Source organism: Pelobates fuscus, chromosome 1 (genome assembly GCF_036172605.1).
Source record: "Pelobates fuscus isolate aPelFus1 chromosome 1, aPelFus1.pri, whole genome shotgun sequence".
Classification (NCBI taxonomy): domain Eukaryota; kingdom Metazoa; phylum Chordata; class Amphibia; order Anura; family Pelobatidae; genus Pelobates; species Pelobates fuscus.
In genome coordinates, this window is record NC_086317.1 from 43,313,045 (window position 1) to 43,333,688 (window position 20,644).

Below are 20,644 nucleotides of genomic sequence, written 5' to 3' on the forward strand. Positions count from 1 at the left end.
TCATGTGTATTGTGAATATTTGGAGTTTCCTGTACCTGTATTTATTTTGATTGTTTCACAATTTTGCACATATTTTTTTTTATTTTTTATTTTTTTGTGGAGCACTTTACACTTTAATGGCAATATTGAGAAATCAAGGGGAATTCAAAGTTATTTTCAAATTTAAGGCCAGAGTTGCCAAACTGAAAGCATCGCTTACTTAGAGAGTGTTTCCAGTTTGGCTATTTTAACCTTAAATTTAAAATTCACTTTGAATTCACGTAGAATTATCACTTTAGTGATGATGGCTGGATTAAAAAAAAAAAAAAATGTAATGCCACTTGAATACATTACTTTTGTTTTTCTTGCTTAATTTTGAAAGACTGATATAATATAATCACTTGATTGTACACATAATATTCTACGGGTTAATATTGCACACTAGTTTTACATCGTTATAGACCCTATAACAGAAAGCACATGTTGATCTTTGCGAGTGTGTCTTCAGCTCTTCTGGAGTGTGGACTTTCTTTGAACCATAAAACTTGAGATATATGGGATGTTGGGTATATTAGAACATCTAACTCTCATGAAATCAGAGCTGAAGAACAAATTCCCTTTCATGTGCAAATTACTGATCTAGAAATTGCTCTTAGCATTTCCTTCTGTTTGTTCTCGTCATTAAAAGGATTACATTATTTAAAAAAAAAAAAGAGAACTAGTGAAAACAACCCTGCTTGCCTTATAAACATAGTCTGTAAATATACTTTGTCCTCTTTTATCCCTGTCATTGTTTAATTTTTTTTTTTTTTTTTGATCTGTCAAATTGTGGCTATAGTTCCATTTATTGTAAAAATATTAGTGTCTGACTTTGCTTGGCTAACATTCAAAACATTTAAACCTAAAGTAATAAACTGGAAAATGTCATATGCCAGCCAGACCTCGTCGTTACAAGCTTAGACGATAAGTAATTAAGCCTAAAAGAGTGAGCAGTCTTTTTGTTTTGCTATTTATTGACTTAACATGCACTATATACTGGCTAGAATCAATTGTGTTGCCTTCCTTATTTAATGTATTTATTTTGGCATTTTTTCAATGCAATCCAAACATACTGTATATCTGAGCTTGACCTGTGATCTGGAAGTGATGAAATATTCCAGATCAATACTAAAAGCCTATGTATCCATTGTCAGTGTTATTCCACAATCCTGCACAAGTGGCAGACACAGCACCGAAATAAGTGTCTAGTAAGGTTGAATAGAGAACATGAGAGGGTTTTTTGTTGGAATGGGCTACAGTCTCTAGAACTTTAATGATATTTAATTGAGTAGGGACATTTAGATTGTGATGGTATTTTAGTTATGTCCCAAGGTATAGATTAGCTTTTAGCTACAACACGTGGTATAGATGTTGGTATTGTCCAGCACAGCTGCCCTCCTCTTATCAGGCTTAGATGAAAGTGTGAATTTGGCCCTTTGATCTAGAAGATTGAACAGGTGTTCAAAGACCTGCAGCCGTAGCACCTATAGCTGATCTATCTCACCAGCCAACAACATATGATTTATTTCATTTTGTAACTGCCACCCTCTGGCTCACAGGAGTTAAAATCTGGAATTTTGATGTGTGTTTTCTTCTGGGATTAATTACATGATTGGGAATCACACTGTGTGTCTTCAGGACAGTGCTCATCTTGCCAATAATTAGGTATGTAGGACACTGTAGTCCAACAAACATCTCCCTAGTAATGGATAACGTAAACTAATCCCTTTAGAGATACAACCTCCCATTATGTTACTGTCATCTTCTCATTAATGAGGTTTGACTCCTAACCTATGACCATCTACTTCTAGGGATTTGTGCGTTGCTACCTAGCTCTTCTTGCCACCAGTCTTTAATTGCCCTCCTGCACATTACTGTCCTTGGGGAATGCAGCATTTCCGTACTACTCCCTGGTTATCTAATGGGTGAAACAGGAGATCTGTGTCCCTTGAAAACTACCCAAGTTGGTTGAGCATGTGTTAAAGTTGCAGTTTAGAGCCGGGTATCCATTGTTTTCACCAATACTAAAGATTAGTCTCTGAAGTTCTGTGCCAAACGAGTTAATTACCTTCATAATTCCCTACCAGCGTCCGTGCACCAAGCCTGTTTACTTATTATTGTAGCTCAAGCTGCAGTATTCTGCCCACTGTGTGACGGGAATGCTTTCTACCATGTATTCTGTCATTTGGTTGTGTGCGTTTTAGTTATGATTAGGCCTCCTGCCGCCTTTTTCGTGCTCATCTTCCTTTTTATTAGAGAATCACAGCTCATTAGAAGCTTTTCCATCAGCTAAATCACAGTAGGAAACCCTGCCAAGGGAAAATTCACTTACCAGAACAAATTTCCACCCCATAGCCTCCTTGCGAAAACCATTAATGTGTACAAATGTTTAGAAAATTAGCTTTTTGTTTTAAGTGTGTTACTACAAATCACTAACTTTGAGGATGTTTTTATGTGGTGAGGCTTTTTCTGGTCCATCAGAAATGCGGATTAAAAGAACATTACTAAATAGATTCACAATTATCCCTGCTTCTCTCCCTTGTTTCTGTATATCTTCTCCGTCCAATTATTTCGTTTTAATATTTTCTTGAAAAACTTTAAATAGGAATTACGTATGACTTAATTATGGTTCTACAATTTGCACAACATTATGAGCTGGTTTATTAAATTTTTCAAAATCTAATACCAATAGCTTTTTTGGGGGGTGGGAGGGTGCATGTTTTTCTCTAAAACCTTCAGGAAAAGGGATATCACTTATAGAAGTAGCAACGATTAGCCACTGGATTCCAAAACATTGTTTTACAATAGCGATCTCTCCTATTCAGAGGATTCCTTTAAAGACGGATTAGATACCAGTCTGGCACAAAAAGCTGTATTTCTATTTTTGGAACACAACTGAAGTCTTTTTTTTATTTAATACATTTTCAACAGAGGTTTACATTTTTCAGCTTGTTGAATTTGAGTTTGTTTTAATCCTTGATTGTTTTGCTGTTTTGTTTTTTTGCACCTCCTATGATTTTTATAAAATAGATTATTGTGGGGGATGTCTATTAAATCTGAGTTCATGTTCCATAAAATGTCCTATCTTTGAATAATCTCTTAAGTTAACTCTACAACAAGACATTTTTCTCTGTGACCAGCTTATCACCTCTTTCATGAAGAACTTTATTGGAAAACTGACGGCAAAATACAATACAATATGAGTTGTTCTCTATAGACCCGTGGTTCTTAACCTTTTTTGACAGGGATTAAAATTGCTTATATAGAGTTTACACAACGACCCATTCTTCAATTGTAAAATTAATTTTGTGAGACCTTCTGTGTAAATAAAAATAGATTCCTAAATCTTGATAAGAACATTGTATGAGCATCATTGTTCCTCAGAACAAACATCTCTGAAGAACCACAAGGCCTTTGAGAAACATCAAGCAGTTCTAAATGTCTCTTTCAGAAATGACCCAAGCAATGCAATGATAAAACCAAATCTAGTTATCACAAGCTAAAAACTCTAGACTTTTTGTATCTTGCGGAGTTTATTCTTTAGATCTCCTCACATGATAATTATAGAGATATCTATGATAGAAAGAAGAGTAGTCTTGGGTGATGAAAAGGAGGGAGCAGATTTTTCTTCCAACCTCCTGAGATCGAAATTGACAATATTTTGGTTTTCTGTTGCTGATTATTTTGTTCAGATATCATATTTTACTGGTAACTAGTACATATGCAAGGAAAAATCTCATATGTTCTCTTTCTTATCAATATATACTTTAAAAAAAAAATTATTAGTGTTAACATTTTATTTGTCTGTTTTTATTACCTCTTCTTGTGAATCTGGAATATTTTGCCAAAGAAATATCTGGTTTTACAAAGGAATCTTCTTCATTTTAGATGAACTCTTCCAAAAGGAACAGAACTACTCAGATGATGTATTATCCAACATGGTCAGTGAACCCAGAATCAGCTATGGAAACGATGCTCTTATGCCGTCTCTAACGGAGACCAAGACCACAGTGGAGCTTCTCCCCGTGGATGGGGAGTTCAACGTTGAGGACCTTCAACCGTGGCATCCATTTGGTGTGGACTCTGTTCCAGCAAACACAGAGAACGAAGGTAAAATTCAAACATTTCTGGTTCTTGTGCATGCTCACTACTATGTCAATGCATGTTCTATTTGTTGTGTTATGCATGGTTTTTATAATACCCTAACACCCAACCTCCAAAATGCCATTCCTAAAGCTTCTACTTTTACTTTCCTTATTCTTGTTGGGTCCAAGCTCTTTTGTTTTTAGTTTTATTTATTATTATTATCAGTCATTAAGGCTATATTATAGGATGCCATATTGTACAAGTCACAGTAAATTAACTCGTAACAAAACATGTACATGTAATATGTTTTCATCCAAATGGAATAGAGAATTTTACTGTAAAATTCTAGTGATTTTAGGGATCTGTAGTATCGTCTGTGAGTAAGAAAAATTATCTAAATGAAAAGAAATAAGCAGCAAGCTTGTTGATAGACAAGTTCCTGGTATATACCTACTATTAAAACTCAATTGCAATATTTTAGAATATTAACTGATATTTTTATGGAGATAAATACCCCAAAAATATTAAAGCAAGTAATTTTTTGAAGACAAAGAAATATGAAATTTTTCATTATTTAAGTTGAACATAAAACATAATGGTATTTAACATTGTAATTAAGAGGGGTTTTTTTTGTTTTTGTTTTCCTTGTGATACTTTTCTGCATTAGGAATGAATAGACATTTAGGGTTCCGTTTATAGTAACTGTTCTACTATTCAGGAATAAATTAATAAACCTATATTTTTCTAATATACCCTCATGAGATCTTCACCATTTGTTCTCCATGATTATATTTTCAATGCTACGGACCTGTAGATGATAAGACAGGCAAATGGGACATATATATGTGTGAAAACGGAGTTAACATTGTGAAAAATCACAACATTTCGACCAAACAGGCCTTTTAATATTACCATTTTGTGTTTATAGTGTGCGCACATTGAGAAGTATAGCGTTGGCCCACTCTTCTACTTTACACTTTTTCACCACCTTTCCTATATGTAAAGCAAAAAATATATTTATTTTTGTTTGTTTGCTTGTTTCTTTGCTGCACGTGCCCAGTTGAACCCGTCGATGCCCGCCCTGCTGCAGATAGAGGACTCACTACACGGCCAGGTATATAATTTGCTTTGCTTTGGACACTGTCCTTGCATGGGTTAACCTGCATGCACATTGTTGTCTTTGACAAGTTGATCATTGTTTTTTACACTTGATGCTTGCTTTTGTGAAAGTATTTTTGTACATTTATTATGTTTCCACTGTGTAGGGTTTTATTGAAGAGTTAACTTACTCTCCTAAATGTGTTTATATGCATTTCGTTCCTTTGCTGATATGTCCCGTCCTCAGATTATTGATGTGTAGCTGTGGGCAGTATGGTGTTTCTTCATGAATTTTTCTACCTGGTTAAAACATAAAACTGTTAATTGTCTCCCCCCTGCTGTGTAACTTGATTGAAATGAGCTACTACCCATTTTACACATAGTACATTGAGACAAGGCGATAGTGGATATAAAGGGACACTATAGTGTTAGGAATGCAAAACACTATATACACTTTCTTCCTGCTGGTAAAAACCCTTTTTATACTTACCTGATGTCCCTCGACACTGGGTTGGACTCCTCCTTCACCACCAACTGGAGGAGTAGCCCAACCCAGGGATTTAAGTGTTCTTTGTGTTTTAGTTAATGCACATGCGTGGCAAATACCATGTGCGTGTTAGGCCTTCCCAATATGGGGATTTTAAAGACGCTGGATGCTAGTCAAACTCCGTGAAACTGTAGGAAGTGCCATTAGTGGCTGTCTAGTAGACAGCCACCAGAGACCGTTTAGCACTACAATGTGTCTATAGTGTGATTGACGTTATGATAAAATTCTGTGATTACTTAATGGTCTTCTCATCATGTAGGTAAATGTTTTTCAGAATGTCAAGTTTTAAAAAAAAAAAAAAAGTTTTTTAATGCATAAGAAATAGTTTTATTTTATTTTTTTGTTGGTTTCTTAAGCTCTGTAGATAAGCTGGTCCACCTCTTGCTTTGGCTGGGCAGTGTCTGCTCAAATGCTACTCATAGAGAAGCATGTGGACACAGTAAGCACATTTTAAAGCTATAAAACCATGATAAAAAAAAGATAGTAATAAAAAAGTGTATTATGTTATAAAATATTGAACTACGATATATGTAATGAATTTCATGAATAAAATGCAGTGGAGAGGTCTGAAAATTTGGTTCTCTGATCAATCAGACAAGGCTAAAGTATACACACTATATACCAACAGTTTAGTTTTAAAATACATATAACTTACTACGTCTCATTAGATTTGTGGTTTAAAGAATATTTGGTATCTTCAGATGTGCTGTTATAACGTGACTTTTGTTAATACTGTAAATATCATTTTGAATAGTGTAGTTAACTATTGACAATATACAAATATAGAATCTTGGGATGTTATTTGATTTTTATAGCAGTTAATAATTAAAATAGGTTTTATTTTTGCATTACATGCACAAGATTCTTATGTGTGCAAGTACTGTCAGAATCATGGGTGCAAGCATATATAGGGGAGCATTCTGTGGCTTATCAAGCATTATTGACAGTCCATTTATTATGCATTTACAACTTTATACTATCTGTAAAATTGTATCATACTGCATTTTCTTTCACAATATGATGCAGGTTATTACAACAGAATTTTTTGGGGGAAAAGTACCCATGTCCTATATTCCAATCACCTGGCACAATGTCCGGGTGACCTATGTATCAGATGTGATGGGGGCGCACCAAGCACCCCCCTCCTGCCAGTCTCTCCGTATAGCGTGGTGGCACCGGCCGTGGAAGAGTATATTCCTGTACCCCGTCAAACAAGTTGCTCGCTGGAAGCAGTGAGTAGCTTTCTGTTAGACCAGATAGAGGATAAGAAGGTCAGAGCCACAAGAAAAGAGGGGTAGCATGAGCTACTCGTGAGGTGCAAGACAGTAAGGTGGGATTAAAGACTGTAAGCTCGTTTGAGCAGGGTCTTCAACTACCTATTGTTCCGGTTACATTTTGTTGTTGTCTCATTTTCTAAATTCCCATTTTATTGTAAAGTGCTGCGAAATAAGCTGTCGCTATATAAATACCAATAATAATAACAATAACAATAATTAAAGAGTGTAAGACATTCAACTGTATGGTTTTTTTTCTTCTAAATTTCTAGTTAAAATATATAGATGTGTCTTATATTTTGAAATATGCAGGAATTTATTATTTTATTTGTGTTTTTGTTTCCCTAAAATGTTTTTTTTTTTTTAATGTATTTCTTATACAGTGTTCTTATCTTTAGGGCATGCTACATAGATTAATAATAATCTCGTCAATAAGCATATTGATTATATAGATCAACAAAAGTTCACAGTTAAATTAGAATTGAATATTAGGACCCAGCGGGATCAGCCTATTGGCAACTAAGTGAAGGACGGAGTAAACTCATGGTGATAGGTATTTGAGAGAGAATACTGAGAGGAAGCAATGAGGCTAGAATTATTTTGTCTGAAACAGAATGGTAAAAGAAAGTCTGTCACATGTCAGAAATTATTGAACTTGAGAGAATGTTTTAAGGTTTCTTTTTTCCCAGTCGTAGAGGTCCAAGGGGTGATGTAAAGGTGGTGGAAGGAAGAGGAAGAGTAATGTATTGCAGGAGAGGTTGTGGTGCAATGATTTTATTCTAAGGAGGTGCTTTATAATAGAGCACTGATATATCAGATTTAGCACATACAGATAAACTGACCATGATATGTAGATGTAAACACCAACCTCACTCAGTAGGTTCAATTTGTTGAATCAGGCATTAGGAGTGTTTTTAAGATGGAGTGGTTTATTAGCAGAGAAGGTAGTTAATGTAAAGTAGAAGGATATGGTAGATGGAGGCTATGAATCATGTTTGTCAAACAGGAAAGACGACGCGTTGGTTGTGATTATGGGTAAAGAGGAGATGGTGAGAAAATGGTGAAGGATGATAAAGGAACTACGGTGAATGTTGGAATGAAGGAAAATACTTCAGTTTGTCTAATTTGTAGAAGGAATAATACTGTCTTGAAGGATACATTGACAGAAGGTATTGTGTGTGAGGTGGAAGAGTGATAGGCTATGAAAGAATTGGAGAAAAGGACTATCTGGATATAATTTTCCAATCAATTCTTTTCACAAAGGGCTAAAGTGGCTTGATATCCAAATGCTGGAGATCTGTCAAGTATCCCTTCCCCATAGGTATCTTCATATGTTCCCCAGCAACTGAGATTTAGCAAGCTTACCCTCAATAGACTTACTTTGCTTTGACCTTATTGGGGACTTGGTTAACTGAAAGAGCAATTCATGTGCAATGGTCACAAAGTTTCCTGCCCAAACACTGTGAATGATCATATGGATCATTCAACAGAATTTTTGATGATATAACAAATACTTGTAATGCTAAACATTATCTATTACTAATTGTATTTGGTACATTTCTTGATTCACAAATGTAATACAAAATTGACCAATATAGTAGGAATCCATCCAGGCATCCACATTACATATTCTCTGAAACCTACACATCTCTTTCTCATCAATTTTAAATTACTGTCAATGTTACCATGGTAATGTGTTCAGTGTTGCTCATGTCATTACTGGAATGTCATTTAGTTTTAGCTCAACCAGTATTAAGAATAGACAACATAAGCAAGTTTACACTTGATAGCCATCTGTAACAGTGCTTTTTAGTTAGGAGAAATTATGTAGAATTTCCTTTATTTTTTTTTTAGGGAAGACTGATATAATATTTATTGACTCCCTACAGGGAGATATGCAAATTGTATGATATATCATGACAGTACAGGAAAATCACATTCTTGAATTAGTTAATAAGTGAAGATCCTAAGGGAAAAGAGATTACCTTTCTTTAAAATTATTCCACTCAAATGATTTTGACAGCCTTAATGTCATTAGTCCGATATATAGACATTCTCTGATCCAGGAATGTTTTCGTTTCCATTTTTCAAATTAAAAAAAAACACACCTTTTTGTAACATCCTCTGTGACCCGCTGTTTACTCTACAACCCCAGGTTGATGAGATGAACAATGCAACATTGTACATTTGAGCAGGCACAACAGAAACAGCTCTCGATTCCAGCATCCATGACATCAGTGGCACCAGGACAGCCAAATTCATGGCTGGTTTAACATTCTGAATGGGCACACACAATGATAGATTTATTATGACAACATATGCACTGTATCACAGGAAGACAAATACTTTTCTATTCTGGGTAGTTTTCAGTGCTTGTTTTAGATTGTTCTTTTCTTCGAACAACTTAACTGTGTGCTTAATGATATTGCTGTGTCTGTCATAACGTTAATCAAGATCACAGCAGACTTAGTTTTTGCACCACTTGATTCAAAGATAAAGGATACCGCACTCTCACAGTGAAAACCAGGTGCATCAAAGACCGGGTTGGCAAAACACAATTAAGTAAATATTAGTAGAAAGTAGTTCCAGGCACTCAAGGTTTCCTCAAAAAGGCAGATTTATTAAAAACTGATTGTGCAACGTTTCAGCCTTCACAGAGGCCTTTCTCAAGCACCACATACATGGGTTTTGTTTCAATATATGCCCAGTCAGCTAGACTGGCTAACATGGGATAGGTGACCCGCAATAGCTGTAGAATTAAAAACTTGCCAATATACATCTAGGCTGACAGCTTGATCACACATCATCTTTACCTCTTTTAAATCCATCAACTATTTAATCCCAACTAGAAATCTCCATTTGTTTTCTGCTTGACTGAAGAAAAAAAAACACTTGCAGTACTCATGAGCTCGTTCGCACTATATGATACAAATCATCAGTGATTGGATGGAAATATTTAATAATTTGACTCTTTAAAAGACTGACAACGATCTTTCTGAAGTTCCGAGTTTTCTTGCTCTTTAGCCTAAGTAAGTTGCTTTCCCATTTGTTTCCCTTCACGTATAAAAATGGATTTCTTTGCTTCTTTCTTCGTTTGCCAGCTTTACACAAGTCTCCTTTGACCAATTCATGTGTTGAAACATCTGCACCTCCTGTACTATTTAGCTGAGCTGGTTCTTCAGGGCTAGTTAATTGCTGGTTCCACAGACTTGTGACTGAAATTAATGTGTTCTTTGCTTTTGAGGTCATGCTTTGCCACTGTTTTAGTCTTATTTTGTTTGCGTTCGGTCTTTCGTCTCTTTTATTTGGCTTAATAAAGGACTTTATACTAAGCTTATCCATCTGGTCATGCCCTGGATGCTTGCATAAAACTATCTTATAGAAGTGCAGGAAATTCTGTTTTCTAAGATTGACAATATTTTTGTGTTCTTGGCCTTTCTGGTTTGATTTCTTTAAATAATTCCATGATCTTAATTATCCAAACACACTCCATTAACTATATACCAAGCAGACCACAATGGGTTTGAAATGAAACAACCGAGATGCAATCGAAGTGCAGACTTTTAATTTTAATTCAAGGGATTGAACAAAATTACTGTTTGAAACGTTTAGGAAATGTAACCATTTTCGTACACAATCCTCTTATTGCAGGGGCTTAAATGTAATTGGACAAAATATAGCAAACAAATAAAGTGTTAATTTTTAATACTTTGTTGAGAATCCTTTGCAGGCAATGACTGCTTGAAGTCTGGAACACATGTACATCACCAAATGCTGGGTTTCCTCCTTTGTGATTGTTTGCCAGGCCTTTACTGCAGGTGTCTTCCGTTGTTTGTTTGTTTGTGGGTGTTTCTGCCTTAAATTTTGTCTTCAACAAGTGAAATGCAAGCTCAATCAAGTTGAGATCAGGTGATTGATTCAACCATTGCAGAATATTCCACTTCTTTGCCTTAAACTAATTTTGCTGTATATTTGTGTCATTGCCATCTGAAAACTGAAGCACCGTTCAATCAACTTCGCTGAATTTGGATGAATCTGAGCAAACACTATATTCCTATACATTTCAGAATTTATCAAGGTGCTTCTGTTTTCTGTCACATCATCAATAAACACTAGTGACTCAGTGCCATTGGAAGCAATGCATGGCCATGCCGTCACACTGCCTGCTCAGTGTTTTACAGATGATGCGGTATGCTTCAGATCATGAGCCCATTCCAGGCCTTCTCCATATTTTTTCATCCTATCATTCTGGTAGAGGTTGATCTTGGTTTCACCTGTCCAAAGAATGCTGTTCCAGAACTGAGCTGGCTTTATAGCTATTTTTGTCTAAGTCTAATCTGACCTTTCTATTCTTGAGGCTTGTGAATGGTTAGCACCTTGTGGTGAACCCTCTGTATTTGTTCTTGTGAAGTCTTCTCTTTATGGTAAACTTGGATAATGATATGCCTACCTCCTGTAGAATGTTCTTAACTTGGCTGGATGTTTTGAATGGGGTTTCACTTTACCATGGAAAGGACCCTACGATCATACACCACTGTTGTTTTCTGAGGACGTCCAGGCCTTTTTGAGTTGCAGAGTGCGTTTTTTGTTGTTGTTGTGGGTTTACAGCAATAGTTTCCAAATGCGAATGCCACACCTGGAATCAACCTCAGACCTTTTACCTGCCTAATTGCTGAAGAAATAACAAAGGAATAGCCCACACCTGTCTATGAAACACAGGTTTGGAGTCAATTGTCCAAATAATTTTGGTCCTTTGAGAACGAATGGGCTACATATTAAAGAGCTGTAACTCCTAAACCCTTCCTCCAATTTGGATCTAAATACGCTCAAATTAAAGCTGAGAAATTGCACTATAAGCCCATATTCATTATTTCACTGTAACTTGAAATTATATTGGTAAACAGTCAAAACAACAACGCTTGTGCCAGTGTCCAAATATATTTAAAGACCTAACTGTATGACCCCAATAGGCGTGCGCACGGGGTGTGCCGGGTGTGCCTGGGCACACCCTAATCCCCGCGGCACGCCTATGTATTGAGACCGGCAGGGGAGATCTCGGGATCTCCCCTGTCGGCTCATGCAGAGCCGGCGCTATCCAAATGCCGGCTCTGCTCTCAGCCTCCCTCCCCACCGACCCACAGGCAGGGAGGGAGGCAGGAGAGGACCCGCGGAGCTCTTGCCAGCAGCTCCGCCGGGTCCTCTCGCGGGATTCTGAGCGTTGCCATGGTTACCGCGGCAACGCTCAGATCTCGCGAGAGTGAACTCTAGCCTGCAAGGCTAGAGTTCACTCTCCACTGGACCACCAGGGAAGGCAGCAGCAGAAATGATCCCCCCTCCCAGGCATAATGTAAGAAGGGAGGGGGGATATTAAGAAATCTGCCCCCACCTCCACTGGACCACCAGGGAAGGCAGCAGCAGCAAGGTCCCCCCTCCCTACATAAGGTAAGAAGGGAGGGGGGATATTTACCAAACGGCCCCCACACAATACACACAATCCCCCAAACATACAGCACACAAACGGCACCCTCACACACACATCACCCTTACACATACACACTAACAGCACCCTTACACACACATCACCCTTACACACACACACACACACACACTAACAGCACCCTCACATATACACACTAACAGCACCCTTACACATACACACACAGCACCCTTACACACACCTACAGCGCCCTTACACACATACAGCGCCATCACACACACATCACCCTCACATATACACACTAAAAGCGCCCTTACACACGCATACAGCGCCCTTACACACGCATACAGCGCCCTTACACACGCATACAGCGCCCTTACACACGCATACAGCGCCCTTACACACGCATACAGCGCCCTTACACACGCATACAGCGCCCTTACAAACGCATACAGCGCCCTTACACACACACACAGCGCCTTCACACACACACAGCGCCTTCACACACACACAGCGCCCTTACACACACAGCGCCCTTACACACACAGCGCCCTTACACACACAGCGCCCTTACACACACAGCGCCCTTACACACACAGCGCCCTTACACACACAGCGTCTACACACACACACACACAGCAGTATATATATATATATATATATATATATATATATATATATATATATATATATATATATGCGGCGTGTGTTTTTGTGCTTTAGGGTGCACACCCTTATACAATAGGCAGCGCACGCCTATGATGACCCCTTATGTGTTACTGCATTTTATAGATAAGGCAACATTTAAATTACAAAATGTGCTTCCCTTTAAAGCTCCCTGCAGATGCATTGTTTAGTGTGTCTGTCTGCAGCTTCAGGAAGAGACTATCAATCAGGAGCATTGCATTCTGGTATACAAGATCTGCTCTTATATCAACTCCTTTCTAGCAGAGATATATAGTCTTTATTTGTAAATTGACAGGAGACATACAGAGTGCAGCTGCTATCCGTATAAATAGGACTCCAGTTCACTGTTCAGAAACTGGGTTGCTGTCACACACAAGTTGGACACAACTAATGTCATCCATCCAGAAATGAGCATTCCAGCTGCCTGATTGACAGCTCTGAGGGGGCAGTCTTAGAACGGACATGATTTTTATAAATCATTGCATTTCTAAGTCAATTTCAGAGCTTAGCGTGGGAAATGGTTCTCTATGCACTTTGCTATTGTGATTGTAATGGTTTCTAGTGTGACCTTTTACCATAATAAAACTCCCCTTTTCATTTCACTTTTATTTTAAAATCTCCTGCATATGTTTAATTTGTATATATTTTAGGATAAATACTATTTGCTAGGTCCGAATCACCATTTTGTTAGAGCAGTAACTCTGACAGTATCTTCCTTAGTTTGACTCATCCATTCAGCGTATATATTCCCCTCTTCTGGAGGTCCTCCATGCTTTTTAAGCCATTGACTATCTCAAGTATCAATCTAATTATCTTGTTTGGTAAACCCCTTCCAGGATCCAACTATCACATGCCTTCATGTTCCTGACCCTGCCATAGTGGCAAGTGTTAAGTTTAGGGTTTCGACTAAGTCAGGTCCTTGTGGTTAAAGAGGATGCATCGTATTCCTCTAAGCAAAGTTACCTTTTGAGAATATACTCCAAAGTTGCTGGTCCTCTTGCTTTGATAGACACATTTGTAGATAGTTATGGACTCGCCCGGAAAGCAACGGAAGACTGGATCCATTTTCCAAATGAACACAGATGAAATATTTTAAGGGGCACCACAATATGAAACTAATTTCTTGTTTACTAGTTTTCTAAACAGCAATATATATATATATTTTTTTATTTTTATTTTTTTGGTGTGAGGATTGGTAATTTTATTTTACTTAATTTTGTTGATTTTATTTTGCATAGGATCAGGGCTGACTAATATCAAAACCGAAGAGATCTCTGAAGTAAAGATGGATGCAGAGTATAGACATGATGCTGGCTATGAAGTACATCATCAAAAACTGGTAAGTAAAATAATGACCAATTAATTAAAGTCATTAATACAAAATGTTTTTTTTTTAGTTTTTTGTTTTTTTTATCCTTTCATTTAATTTGCTTTCTATTAAAAATGTGGTTTTATGGTTTTTTTTAACCATACTTTTCTACAAGTGTTAGTATCCACAAGGAATGTTTTGGTATGTGTTTATTTTTATGAACATCAAAACTGTTAAGAAATAGACTATATAGCATCCACATGCAACAGTTTACACATTGAACAACATATACTCCCTTTTAAACCATCTCGGGATCTAACATTTGGGCACCCCTTGCTTAGAAGGAACCATGAACATTAACACCTCATATTTGTCTTAACATTTCACTATACTAAACTGTATTAGTGGCAGAAGTATCATAGTTCACTATATTTTCTGATTATCTGCCGAGTAGTCACATATACAAGTGTACGTATGTTTAGCGGTTTGTTGAAAGATGGTAAGATGTCGTATCTTTTCCAGGTGTTTTTTGCAGAGGAAGTTGGCTCAAACAAAGGCGCAATCATTGGTCTAATGGTGGGTGGCGTTGTCATAGCAACCGTGATAGTAATCACATTAGTGATGCTGAAAAAGAAACAGTACACCTCCATCCATCATGGCGTTGTCGAGGTAAGAATAGTTACACATTCACATGCATGAATCTGACACAACTTTGTACTGTTAAGCAGAGTAAATGGTGAGAACCGCACTCAATCCCAACGGCCAAGGGTGCTCCAGAGCAGGACCAGCAATCCCAGAACAATAATCAAAGAAGAAAAACTCACAGGCACTCCAATTTCAAGCCGCAGGCAGTTTTATTGTGGCAGAATGCAACGCAATGTTTCGACCGAAAAAGACCTTTCCGGTCGAAACGTTGCGTTGCATTCTGCCACAATAAAACTGCCTGCGGCTTGAAATTGGAGTGCCTGTGAGTTTTTCTTCTTGGACAACTTTGTACTATAGCACATGACGTTTTATAGCACAGCACTGCTTATAGAAATGGGATGTTAATGTACACACCACCATTCCAGGGCTAAGCATGAAGCTGTTACCATGGAAACAAGTAGATTCTTCCTGATGTTTGATGAGAGAAGCTAAGTAGTAGATACATTTTCATGAGCGCAGAACACCGTATAAAGCCCAACTGATTCATGTAAATTAAACATTTTCTGTAGTCAACACCTACATATATCAAGTAGGACCTTGGGCACAGCAATAATGGAAAGTAATTTTTCCACAATTCTCCCAGCTCAACATGCAAATGAGCACGTATAGGTTGAAACCGTTGTCTGTCCAGTTTCAACCTATATTCTGACAGAAAGATTTCATCTCCTAGACTTGACCCAACACAATGCAGACGTGATCTAAACGGTCAAAACTGCCCAGTCCATGGTTGGTCTCTGGTCATTAGTCATGTTAAATCACAACAATATATAAAAATATAGTGTTCTGGATAGATCTATGCATTACCTTACCTGACAGATCTTGTTTTCTGTCCCCATAGTGCACACATGGTGACATCTTCCATGCAGTTATTCCCCTTTGTTACGGGAAATAATGTAATTGCAAAAATCTGGCAGAACTGGAACATACACGTACAGGTGCCGGTAGAAATTAATAGGAGTTACACTTCCAAGTGGTGGCTGCAAACATTTTATTTAAGCTCTCTCATGAGCTGAATTAGCCACCCCGGAGCGAAACTCCCACTAATCTCAAACAGACCAGTACTGCTCTCACATTGAACACCTCCCCATAGTACCTAAAATAACCCTAGAGTTAACAATAACACTGACGCCAACAAACCTATCCTTTTCAAAAAAGAATAAGGAACTGCACTCAATCCCATCCATCTGAGCCAGGGTGCAACCAAACCAGGACCAAGCACCAGGTCCCAATTCCAATATGAATAAAGTAGAAAAGGGTTTAGGCACTCGAGAGTTCAGAAAGGCAGTTTATTGAAGCCCAATGCAACGTTTCGACCTACACAGTCTTTGTTAAGCTTGGGATTCAATATGTTGCCTTTCTGAACTCTGGAGTGGCATTATTGGCATTATTTCACCAAAATGCAGTGTGCATTGTTATGACACTAAATCTACGTGCTTGTGGGTGTGCGTAGGACACATAAGAGTAAGCCTTTGGTTGTCAGAGTAGAATCTGCCAAAATGAGGTACTTTGTAAATAGTGTCAGTTTTATTCAATGTGTAATTATACATTGCTTCTAAATCCCCATTACTTTATGTAAGTCAAGTGTATTATAGTACTTTGACTTGTAAACTACTTTGAAGTTGAGTGTGCTGGTTATTTTTTCCCTCTAATCCTTGTTTAATGTAAGTAAAGGGTTAAATGGCATGATATATTGTAGATCTCAGCGTTAATCAATCAATATAGCATTGTGGGTTGCAGCTCTCATTTATTTATGTACACACACAAACAAATGAAATTTTAAAACTCAAGTGGTCTGCAGATCAATTGCACATCAATTTTTTTAGTCATTGTTTTTATCCCACACCAGGCAAAGCTCGATTCTGTGTATATTGCGCACAGTCAAATCGATGCACCTCCTTCTTAATATCAATCAAGCAAATGTAATGCGTTGTGATTGTGATTAGTAAGAAAAAACAAAGGTAGCCTTCCATAGAGTCCAGCATCTGCCAAATTTCAAGTGGACGTCTAATCGTATTTCAGAAATTCACAAGATATAAATGGGAAACAAATAACAGTAGTTTAATTCTGTAACAAGGATATGAACACTGGGACTTACAGACTTGGTTAATTTTTTACAGTGTTAGACGAAGGAAGCGCCAAATGTTGTCATAGCAACTAAGCAATCATTGCAGTTAGAAAATAATACCTTCTTTCCTCCCTTGCTGTCTGTCTACTAAAGACATAAATAAAGGCATACTCAGAAAGTCTCGTAATAGTGTTGCATGGAACTATATGGCACATTATACGCTGCGCATTCAGATTACTTCCTCGATGACCAATTCTAAAAGCAGAAGTGGTCACAGACGTTGGCGTAGCCCTTTAACCCCTTAAGGACACATGACATGTGTGACATGTCACGATTCCCTTTTATTCCAGAAGTTTGGTCCTTAAGGGGTTAAGGTCCATGGTTAGTTTGTGCTATACCCCAGTGGAAAGGAATATGATGCTCTTTGCTTGCGTGCATTTCATTTTCCCCACGCGGGTATGATCACGTTGGAAGCACAAATAATGGGTTACAGCAAAAATAGTGCTGAGCAGAGAGAATCAAATCCTGCACTTATCAGGAAGACTGAAAAATCTCTTCTGCGTCTGGGTGAATATAGAATCTTTACACTCCTTTCCCTTTGTTCTGTGTATAGTCATATACGTTCCCAGAACCCAGATACTGTAAAAGGGGGAAATGACCACTAAGTTAAATGGGAGGCACATAGGAATGCTAAAGGCATCATGTCGTGAGAACTGATGGGCCAAGGGAAAAAATATGCTTCCTTGGGTTTATTTTTTATTTTTAAAGGGAAACTACAGGTACCAAGACCACTACAGCTCATTGAAGTGGTCTGAGTGTAGGGCCCCTGTCCCTTTAACCCTGCAGTGTAAAACATTACAGGGTTAAGACAGCCACATAAGGCACTTCCTGATGTTTGATGTTCACGATTTGCATGAGGACGTACAGCATCATCAAAGTCCTAATGTGCGCACGGCGCTCACTGCTCATGCACATTAGATTCCCCATTGCGATGAGGAGAAGGCAGATACGGAGCCAGCTCCGAGGGATTTCAGCTAAGTGGAAAAAGAGGGTTTTTTGACATTTTATTGCTAGGGGGAGGCAAGCTTTCTACTCCTAATACTATAGTGATCCTTTCAACCAATAATGGTGGAGAAACATGCTAGTTGTGTTTTTGACTCTGGGTTCAATGCAATTTGCATTTTTAATTTTTTTTAAATAAGAACAGTCATGATTTAAGATAGTTAAAGATGCATAGAAATCACAAAATTTGGAAAACCGATCATTGTCTCTTTATAGTCCTTGAATGAGAATATGCTACTGCAATTGGAAGACAGAACAGACTTCAGAACATTGACATTGTTTGCTGTTTTTGTAGAAAATGATAAATTATCTAGATGAAATGATTGTGAAGTGTTTCAGAACCTGCTCTTTGGAATTTATTTCACAAATGCCTACATTTTTCTTTTGTATTTGTGATTGAAGAGCACTTTATATAAATAGAAGCTGTCAGTCATCAAAAATAAAATGATGGCCTGAAAATGTGGAAAAAAATTCTTAGTGTATTTAAACATTATACTCTTTATTTTCACATTCTGTTGTAATTTTAAGCTCTAATTGGTACAAGTACCTACAAGAAGGGTATTGGACCATTTTTGTTTATCTATTTTTGTCACACCTACTCTAAGTAAGAAAAAAATTACTTTTGCTTTGACCTTGTATGAAATATGGCAACATAAGAGAAACTGTATACTGTTTTTCTATATCGAACGTGTTTCCCTATTTAAACAAATAAATGAAAAAAATGTATGTGCATTTGCCTTATTAATTTTTTTGTCTTAATTCAAAATTGCTGTTTTAAAATATATTTATGTGCTGGTATCTATGCATCTCATATAGAAATAAATGTTATGCGAACATTGTTTTAAACCAAATTTGCTTGGCGATGAAGGTGATTTAGACTAAGGAAATTAATTAAGATGAATTAAGTAATAAAACCGGGTGAATCAGCAAAAATTGTTTTAATTTAACAAATTTGATTTAACAAAATTGATTGTTAAAGTGAATATCAGGGGATTAGATCACCCTTTTCAAAAACAAAAAACAACCTTTGTTCATTTGGGAACTTAACATGTTGATCTGCATGTAAAATACTAAAAATACAACGAAGAAAAAACAGTAGCAAATTTCATAAAAGGGTTAACATTTAAAACGAAAGGATGCAAACTACAAAGTGTTTTCAAGGATACTGCTTCAACTTTGATTGGGTAATTTGAGGAGGACAAATAAGGTTTTGCCTGGATCAATAAATAAAAAATGAGACACGAGAGAGGTCAATTTGATGAATCTTTTAGGGACAGAAGAATATTCAAGAATTCAAAATTCTAATATAAAATATTATATATGCATATATAAATAATGTTTTTTTTATTAGTTCTTATTTTATATTCTATTCTTTTATTGGAAGAGCAGATTTCTTCATGTTTCCATTGCACACGTTGCCTATTGCTCTTATATTCATTCCTACAATAAGAAATTAGACTGTATGGAATGCATTGACATCTTTAGAATGGGAGTAAATACACTTTCTCTGTTCGTTCTCCAGGTTGATGCTGCAGTGACGCCCGAAGAGCGCCACCTCACTAAGATGCAACAGAATGGTTACGAAAATCCAACGTACAAGTTCTTTGAACAGATGCAGAACTAGGGACACCACTGCAGCCTCTTAAAGTCGGACAGCAAATGATTGCTTCACTGCCCATCGGTGTTCAGCTATATACATATATAAATATAGAAAAAGAAAAAAGATCATGTTGAGAGAATAAAAACTAAACTACACCACTGTTTTATTATTTAATCATTTCCGCCTTTTGACAGCTGTGCTGTAACACAAGTAGATGCTTGAACTAATGAACAAGAATCAGTAATGTATTCTCTTAACATTTCAGTCTTTACATAACATTATCAATGAATGTTTTTGTGTACTGTAAAGAGTTTAGCCGTCTTTAACTAGTGCATGAATAGCTACCTTTCCTGATAATTTATCACGTAGATCCTTAAACCAGTTGTATATTATTCTTGTGATTTGTGACAAAATTAAGTCCTGATTGAAATCTGCTTTAAAAATGATTGGGGATGCATTCTGTGTATGTGAGGATTTACTGCTTCCCTTTGCGAATATATATATATATATATTTTTTTTTCTTTTCCATCACCACTATGCATTTATAGGTAAAACAAATTTTTAAAATAATTTTTTTTTCCACATTTTTTTTCTTTTTTTTTTTTTTTTACATTTTTTTTTTTTTTTTTTTTTTAAGTATTCCATACAGACTGACTTGATTTTTATTTTTTTTTCTTCTACTGTATTATTGTACAGATTGTTCTGCTGTGTTTGGTGATGTAGAAAATCATGGGAATACGTGTTTCTTTGTGCCTG

The 20,644-nt window shown here is 36.9% G+C and overlaps 1 protein-coding gene across 4 annotated transcripts in view; it reads left to right on the forward strand.

Annotated features, from left to right (window-relative positions):
- The window catches only part of APP (amyloid beta precursor protein), a 185,391-nt gene extending 164,949 nt beyond the window's left edge, over positions 1-20,442 (forward strand). For 2 of the 4 annotated variants that reach the window (XM_063448265.1, XM_063448283.1), the window contains 5 exons: positions 3,907-4,128; positions 5,165-5,218; positions 14,386-14,486; positions 14,979-15,125; positions 19,811-20,442. In XM_063448265.1, coding sequence (XP_063304335.1) covers positions 3,907-4,128; positions 5,165-5,218; positions 14,386-14,486; positions 14,979-15,125; positions 19,811-19,912 — 626 coding nt within the window. In that variant the 3' untranslated portion in view covers positions 19,913-20,442. The remainder of the gene's footprint in view (positions 1-3,906; positions 4,129-5,164; positions 5,219-14,385; positions 14,487-14,978; positions 15,126-19,810) is intronic. The other 2 variants (XM_063448275.1, XM_063448291.1) reach the window with 1 other exon arrangement.
- Positions 20,443-20,644: the final 202 nt, after the last annotated feature.